At 25.5% G+C, this 9,139-nt stretch overlaps 1 protein-coding gene across 1 annotated transcript; it reads left to right on the top strand.

Annotated features, from left to right (window-relative positions):
• The first annotated feature begins 1,608 nt into the window (after positions 1 to 1,608).
• On the top strand, positions 1,609 to 8,632 carry LOC145843762 (charged multivesicular body protein 2a-like). Its single transcript, XM_082950982.1, has 4 exons — positions 1,609 to 1,795; positions 4,031 to 4,186; positions 5,425 to 5,579; positions 7,765 to 8,632. The coding sequence occupies exons 1-4, from the start codon at positions 1,628 to 1,630 to the stop codon at positions 7,931 to 7,933; spliced, it is 648 nt and encodes a 215-aa protein (XP_082807108.1). The 5' UTR covers positions 1,609 to 1,627; the 3' UTR covers positions 7,934 to 8,632.
• The last annotated feature ends 507 nt before the right edge of the window (positions 8,633 to 9,139 follow it).

The raw sequence follows: 9,139 nt of genomic DNA on the forward strand, positions 1-9,139 counted from the left end.
AATTTTATTTTTTCAATTTTCTTATAAACTCAAGCCAACTCAAGCTATCGTAATGTGACTCAAGCTTTCTTTATAAAACTCAGGCTAGCTTTTTACCTCATAGATAGATAACCATGAATAAAAATACAAGACTTTAGTTTTTTTTAAATATTGTTTTTTATGTTTGACTTCTTTTTTAAGTAGATGTTATGTTAAATATCTTGAATGTTTAGTTTAAAAGTAAAATTAACATAAGTACTCTTTTAATTGCTTAAGTTTTTGGTTTAATTTATTATCATTAAATAATTTTATAGCAACTAATTCTTTTTGCATAAGAAGTATAGGCATTTTGTAAAGATTAAATTTTGCAGAAATGAACATTTAATAACAGCACTTAATGCTTTAAGTAAAGATTACAAGTAATTAACCACTATCTAAGTGTTTATTATAAACTTATTTTGTACTCTAAAAAGAAGCAAAACTTTTCTCTATTATTATTTGTAATCTGATGTTCAAATAAAACATATAATGAAATTATTAAAAATACCAGTTGTAGCTTAAAACTTCTAAAAAAAGTTTAGCTATTTAAAGCCATTTTTTCATGGTTAGCATTGCAATAACTTTTTATACAAAGGTTCATTTAAAAATATTCTTGTGTCTTGTATAACATTTGTATTTTAATAACATTTAAAAAATTTTATTTTAAAATGAAGTTTGGGTTGAAATGCAATAAAGGTCATTAAAAATCATAGGACAGTTCAATTTTATATTTCTATTTAAATCAGTGTTGTACCTTTAAAGGTACATAAAGAATATTTTTTTAAATATACAAAAAAAATATTGTTGGTTAATTAGCTTAGAAGTTAGTAAATCAGTTCCATAAAATATTATAAAAACTTTCAAGTATTTAATGATAAATTTAAATTAACTAGTTGTTACTTTTAGCTAAATATTTAGTAAAAAAAAGTCAGAAAAAAAAACTTAAAAGTTAAATGACAAGTTTTAAGTTAAGAATAAAATGTACTAGTGCTTTGTTAAATCAAGAGAGCTATTTTATTCTTATATGTGTACAAGGAATTTTGGAAGGTATAATCCTCAAAGCCATAATCAATTTAGTCTACACCTATCTTAGAACAGATAATGAATAAAAGTTCAAATAAAACTTAGATTTAAAAATACTTCCACATATTTAAACTAATTTTTTTACAAAATTACAAATCGGATGAAAATACAATTTAATTTTAAACTGAATGAAAATGTCTTACAAAAATAGTTTTTGACTATATTTAAAAAATAAGCTTAAAATAGGTTTTATCAATTAACATTACCATCTTAATCTACTGATACATAAATTATTAAACCTAAACATTTTCCATATTTTGTAGTTTTTGTGATTTTGCTTTTTATTTCTGTTTTAATGAAAGCTCAATGTCAAAATAAATAACACATATATTGCATTTAAATAAAATTAAATGAGTAGACTTAATTTCTAACTTGAACAAATATTTTTAAACTTGAACTAGTTCTTACTCCATTCAACAGTTCTGTGTTTCTAAAACTCTCACAACATGTTCAACAAGCGAAATAACTTATGAAATTCATGTAAAAACACTATTTAATCATAGAAATTTGATAAATTAAAAGCATTATGAGCTGGTTGTTTGGAAAGAGAAAGTCTGCTAGCGAAATGCTGAGGGAGAACCAGAGGTTGTTGAAGAGGACCATCAGGGATCTGGACAGGGAGAGGATGAACATGGAGAAGCAGGAGAAGAAGATCATTGCAGACATCAAGAAGATGGCAAAAGACGGGCAGATGGTATGTTTAATTTTTCTATATATTGTAGTATTTAACTTTGCTCTGCTCATTAAAGAGCAGGGTTTGTCTAAAAAAAGAACAGTTGTAAAAAAACACATTTTTAATTATTTTGAATAACTTTAGATGGTGTTTGATTTATATATACATATATATATTTATTTATATTTATATGTTTGTAGTGTTTTGATAAATATTTTTTAATATTTTAACATAAGGGGACAGATTAGCTTTAAAAGATAGCACTAAAGATGGCATGTTAAATGTTGTTTCATTTCAGTATTTTAAAGCAGGGGTTAATAAGTCTAAAAAGAAATTATTTTATATATGTATATAAATATTTAAATTTGTTTTTGAGTTTTAGGGAATAGTTTAGTTTTAGAATAACTTTTTAAATAAACTTGGTATTTATATTAATTTTATTTTAAAAAGATGGTATGTAGAATTTGGTATTTCATTTTTGGTTGAAAAGTGTAAAAATAACAATGTAAATACTCTTTAAATGATATTTTAGCTTTTTTTTTTTTAAACGCTTGGCAAATACTAATAGGTTACTTTAAAAAGATTTAAAAACATAGCACTAAAGTTTTGAAATATCAAAAAAAAAAAAAAGTTTTGTTAATTAAAAGAAAAAATTGAGTTTGGGTTGTTGGCTACAGTTTGCTAACTCCTTTATTATTGTAAACTCATTATTATAGGTTAGTATAATTTGTTTGGGTGTTTTAATAGACATATATTAGACACTAATCAGCTTTAATTAATATTTATGTTTATAAATATTTCTTTAAAATGTTTTGAACTTAAACCCTTTATATAAATTTTATGTTTAAATCTTACAAATTTTTTATAATTTTAAAATAAGTAGTTCTTAATGTTTTTTACACTTAAAGCTTTTGTAAAAATTAAAAAATATAACTCTTGTTTAACATTTTCTAATTGGATTGCATGGAGTTTTCCAATAGCATATAAAAGATGCTCGCTGTACAAAACATTGATCACTACAATTTTTACTAAAAACATATATTATTTGCCTAATTTTTTTTAATAATTGATGTAAATCTATTTTCAAAAATATTTTTTTTAAATTTGGTTTTAGGTCAGATAAAAAATTAAAGATGTGCAATTTTTTTATGTAAAATCACTTGATGATTTTATAGGAAAAAATATTTATTTAAATTTTAGTTTGTGTTTGTTATTAATAATAATAAAAGTTGCTTTTAAGCTTTTGCTGAAGTATTTAAAAATACTGACTTTAATTTTTTAGGTAAACATTGTGTGTAGTTTTTTGTATAGTTCAGTTTTTACTGTTATTCAATAAATTAAGATATTTCTATTAAACAGTTAAAGTTTTAATTTAAGTACTGTATTTCATGAAATAAAGTTTTTTTCTGCAATTCTTAATTTTGTTAAAAAATTATATAAAATAGTTAAAATTGTTCTAGAACTAAAAAAATAAAGTACATGCTTTTTAATTTTAAAGTTGTTAATTTATCTTATGATAGAAATATACATGTAATTACTTATAAATTTTTAATAAGTAAAACAGCATATCAAAACTTTTTTTAAACAGTTTTCTTCTAGTACTTATTAGAAGAAAGCTTAAAAAATAAAAAAGTCATTTGACTGTTTCCTAGAATATTTCAAACAGATTTCAAATAAAATAAACTACTTTTAAAGTAAAGCAGATAAGTCAGTATTAATAACAAACATAGTAGTTTTAACAATTTTAAGAATTAAAAAAACTATGTTTTTCTTATGGTACTAGATAACTGTTTTAGCTATATAGTTGTTCCTGCATAAACTAAGTTTATTTGTGAAAGTGTGTGTAATCTACTAAAAAATAATCTTATTATTTAGAATATTTGAAAATGTATAAACTGTAGCAGTTTAGTAAAAACAATTTTTTACAACCAAACATCAATTGCTAAATAATCTTCTGTGCAAAGAATATTTCCTCTTTTTTCCTTGCTCAAATTTTGAAACAAATGAGAACCACTAGTTTGTTAATTTATGAATTAATATTAATATTTTGATCATTCAAAAGTTTTGAAATATCTATACACTACCCTAAATGTTTTAGTTTTCTCAAAATTTGCCCAGCAAACTAAGTTTTGCTCAAAGAGCTCGTAAGTGCATTAAATAACTTTAAAAAACATATATTTTTTTCTAACAATCACTTATTGTTTTAGTGCAATATGTCAATATCAACGTTTGAAAATTTGCAAACATTTGAAACAGGACGCAGTCAAGATCATGGCGAAGGACCTGGTGCGTTCGAAGAGGTACGTGAAGAAGTTCATAATGATGAAGACGCAGATAACGGCGGTCAGCCTCAAGATTCAGACGCTGAAGAGTCAGGACGCCATGGCCAACGCCATGAAGGGAGTCACCAAGGTTCGCTGTTGTTTTTATTTTTTTTTTGTTTAGATCTAAATAGTTTACCTTTTGAGTAAAAAGTACAATTATGATGATGTAGGATTAAGTACAATTCATTGAAATTTATTTTTTAGTAATTTTTTTTATAAATTGAAAAGTTTGGTTTTGATTGAGAGTTTTTGATAAAACACTTAGTATAGTTTGACATTCCAGTCAAATTTGTTTTGTTATAAAATGTTTATATGTAATAAAGTTAATTAATTATAACGGAGCTTAACTCTGAGGTAGCACATAGTATACGAGAGATGAATAATAGTTCATTCTATGAATGGTTATTAAGTTAAAGTGAACTAATATAGATCTTATTTTATTCCATTACTTAAATCCAATTTATAACGTGATCTTTGTTTAACTTTAAGCTTGAAGAAATTTTTACGCCAGGAAAGTATTAAGAATTTTGCAGAATTTAATGTTTCTACCAATTGCTTAACCCTTGGTGTACGGAATCTCTATAATTTAGCCTTTTTAAGATTTTAGCTTAAATATGTTAAATAAAATAAAAATAGAAATACTTTCTTTTAAGTGATTCTAATACAAAAATTGACAACAAAACTTGATAGAAAAGTCTATAAATGTTCAATACTAACTTCAGTATATGTGCAAACAAAAATTCAACGAAGCAAAACTTAATTTCCAATGTTTTTACTCAAAACAAGATAACACCAAACTAAAAACTAGTGTCATCAAGTCTTTATAGTCGATAGAAATAAAACTTATTAAATTACAAATGTGTACTGATAACAATAGAAAATATCTTTTTTTACAATGTATATGTGCAAACAGGCAGGATGAACAAAAGTATGAAATTAAATGAAAATTAAATAAAGATAATTTAAAAAATAATATAAGCATGTACTACTAAGTGTATGTATGAAGTAAAAAAAAGACGAAGAAATCACCTTTTTTTTCTACAATCATTTAATATAATGCGGGCGACGCGCAAAAAAACATACAAAATAAAAGTCTTCCAACTCCAAGGTGTGTACTATTAATTTCACCTCAACTGTCAACTAAGTGTTTAAATCACCGGGAAATCAGGGTTGCCATTTTACCTGGAAACCTTGAATTTGATAATTTAGGCCAAAAAAAAATCTAGAACTTGAGAAATTAAAAAAAAAAAACCTGGAAAGACCTGGAATTTTTTGAGTTTTCGTTAGTTTTTGTAAGATTAAAACAACTTTTCATCTCACACACAGGCGATGGGAAGGATGAACAAGCAGATGAACCTGCCGCAGATGCAGAAGATAATGATGGAGTTCCAGAAGCAGTCGGAGATGATGGACATGAAGCAGGAGATGATGGAGGACACCATGGACGACGCCATGGAGGGGGAAGACGACGAGGAGGAGAGGTTTTCAGTTAATGTTGATAAAATGTTTTTAATAATGACTTATTTTAAATGACCCTGGCTTGTTTGGTTTCTTTTTTTGGAGAAAGAAAGGTGTTTGTTTGATTGCTGTTTGGTTATTAGATTATTTTTGCGTGATATTTTTACAAACGTTCATGCTGACTTGACTTATTTCTTTTTTTTCTTAAATTAAAGTTGGTATTTTTGACTTAATTTTTTTTTTTGAAAAAAAATATTATTTTGTTTTAATTACTTATTTTAAGATGATAAGGAATAGAAGTGAGCTTGTTTTTGTCAAGATGGTTGTTTTTACACACACACAGGGTTGTCACAATGTTAGGAAAGCTAGGAAAAACTTTAAAAATCACAAAAGTCAGGAAAAAATAGGGGTTTATGTTAAGATGTTATGTTTTTATTATGATCTTGTTTTTGATGTGTTTTTACGCACATGTTCGGCAACTCTGGCTTGTTTGGGCATTAAAAAAATGTTTCTGTTAAAACCTGATAACAATCATTTTATTGAAATACAGTTTAAATTATTTGTTTATTATAATTATTTTGAATTTACTTTTTTTAGACTTGAATGTTTTTTTGCTTATCTCAGGGTGGTTATTTTTTATTTGTTTTCTTTTCGATGGAAGAAGCTATAAAGGGTTAAGGTGACGAGAAAGAATTATCTTTAGTTTGAACCTTTTACAAAAAAAGTTAAAAAAAAGTTAATTTCCAGTGAATGAATACCAACAATACCAAATTCCAGTGCTTGTCTTTGTTAAGATGGTTGTTTTCACACACATGTTTAGCCACTCTGGCTAGCACTAAAAAATGTTTTTGCTATGATCTTATATTTTGCACGTTCAGGCCACTCGAGCTTAATTGTCTTGTTTTAGATGACTCAGGCTTGTTTGAACGTTGAAAAACTCCAAACTAATTGATTTTTTTACGATTTAGGCTTGTTTCAACTTTTTAAAATGATTCAGGTCAGTTTGGATATTTTTCCTAAATCTCAGGTTGGTTTTTTTACAAAAAATATTTTATTGTTTTTATAATTAGTCAAAAATACCTGTTGTTGATTTTTTTAGATAATTTGAATGATTTTGTTTATTGTAAATATTATGATAACTGTTAGAAGGATATTTTGATAAATATATTTAAATAAAGTTATATATTGAAAATATTTTTGAGTTGATCATTTGTTTACGAAATATTTTGATGAAGTTATATTACTATACACTGTTTTTTTTACATGTTAAGTTAAATACTATATTTTCCTTGACAAAAACAGGTTTCGTATCTAAAGTAAATGATATTTAAACAAGTATAGCTAGGTGGTAACGAGTGATTTATTCTTTACAAGCTTAAATTTCAACATCTTATTTCTAATCACAGTATATTAAAAAGTGTTCTGAGTAGTATAACTAATTTATGATTTATTCTAATACCACATAATAAAAACATAAAATCTTCTACGTTCTGATAAAAGTCTGTGTCTTAAATTTTATACAGAAGAATTTGATTATTTAATTCAAGCAAAAAGCACTGACTGTCATTTTTATTTATTTCAATTATAAATTAAGTTTCTATTTGACAGTAAACATTTGTCTTACTTTTACTCTTCGTGTGTCTTTTATTTTTAAGTGGCTCGAGTTTGTTGCCTGATTCCAACCTGCACAACCACAATATTATAATACAAAGTTTTTAAATAAGAAAAATCTAAAAAATGAAAGTTATTAATAACATAGAAGTTAAGAATAATATAATACAAACTACACCGTGAGAAGATACTGGAAAAAATTAATATATATATATATATGTCTTTGATGTTGAAGCTTAATTTTTGCACTTAATATTTGAACTGAACAATATTTAATAATTACGTCTTAGTGCTTTTTTAAATATTTTACATCTATGTCTAGCAAAGTGCTGTTTATTTCAAACCGTGCTAAATGATAGTTAAAGCAATTAGCTTTATGAAACATACGTTCTGTTTTTTTTTATCGTCTTTTTTAAATAAATTATATAAAAGCCCTTTAAGTGGAAAGGGTTTAAGTTTATTTAACCACATTATTTTCTACATATATATGATATGATATAACTAGGTTTTATAATCTAAATGTATATACAACTATAAACAATAGTTATATAACTCTTTACAATAACAAACTAAAATAATTTTTACTAATTTTTACAGCGAGAAGATAGTGGCGCAGGTGCTGGGCGAACTCGGACTTCAGCTGAACGAGGAGCTGGGAGGAATCCAGATGGGAGCCGGTCCGTCGTCCGCCCAGCCGCAGGTCAGTGACAGCGCCGCGGCCGATGCCGACCTCGAGGCCAGACTCAACAACCTGAGGAGAGATTAGATATTTGTTGCGCACTTCCTACGTTCAATGTATAGAGTTTTTGAATAAATCTTGTTAAAGTTATTAGTTTAAACGAAGTCCATATATACGTTGTCTTCATGTTTTTGTAGGCTTTGCTTTTGAAGGTTGTTTTTCAACTTGTTCTTTTAATTTTTATTGATCTTGTGTTGTCATGTGCGTTAATTGAAAAATCTTAAAGTTTTGCATAAAACATTCTTCTTAAGGGTCATAGTAGTAACAGAACTGGTGTTATTTTTATTAATTGTTATTAATAAGTTTTAAATAAACAATTAAAACTGGTTAAAAAAAAAGAAACTGTTTTATTGAGCTTGTAATTATGTGTAAACCCTAGTGTTGTAATACTTAAACTTCTACCACATTTTTTTACTTTTCTGAGACACAATATTTTTATTGTCTTTCTATATATAAAAATGCTTGGTTTTACTACTTTTTTGTTTATTATTTCTACAATCTATTTTTTTCTCGCTTTTATTGCTTCTAATATACTTTTAAACAGTATACAAACTTTTTTTTTGTCGACTTTTAACTTAAATGAAATGCTTCAACATTCAAAATGTAATTTTTTAAAGACTTAAAAGTTTGAAATAAAACCCACTAGACATAGCCAGGTAAGTGTTTATACAAAATTTTAATTAACAATACAAACTCATTCAAGTGTAAACATCCACACCTCCTAATACAAAACAAGTTATCACTTATTGTGAGGCAACTTATTGTTGTTTCTTTATGGTTATAACATCAATACAATTATTATCTACAAAACTTTAATTTTAAATTGTTAATACGTAATTACAAGTGACATTTCATCAATAATTTCCTTAAGAATTAATAATTTAAGTTTAAAGTTTGTTATGTTAGGTCGAGAAAATAAATATTTAGATAAAATAAACATGATTGGTTCTTACAAATCAAATAATGCTTAGAGATTTGTTGTTTTTGGTCAAATAACATAAACTACTGTAGATCATTTCTAAACATTAATCATTAAAAGCAGTAATATTTAAGAATACAAAAATGCTTTAATCAGTTGTTATGTTGTATCTTACCTAATTATTCTGATAAATGCTTTATACTTTAGCAACAACATTATACTTAAGGTATTTTAATTAATTGAAAGATATGTTTTATTTTTATAAAATTTATTAATTGCAACTAATTAAGATTAATTAAAATGTTATTGAAAAA

Source organism: Thalia democratica, chromosome 9, assembly GCF_965202585.1.
Source record: "Thalia democratica chromosome 9, ktThaDemo2.hap1.1, whole genome shotgun sequence".
Taxonomy (NCBI): domain Eukaryota; kingdom Metazoa; phylum Chordata; class Thaliacea; order Salpida; family Salpidae; genus Thalia; species Thalia democratica.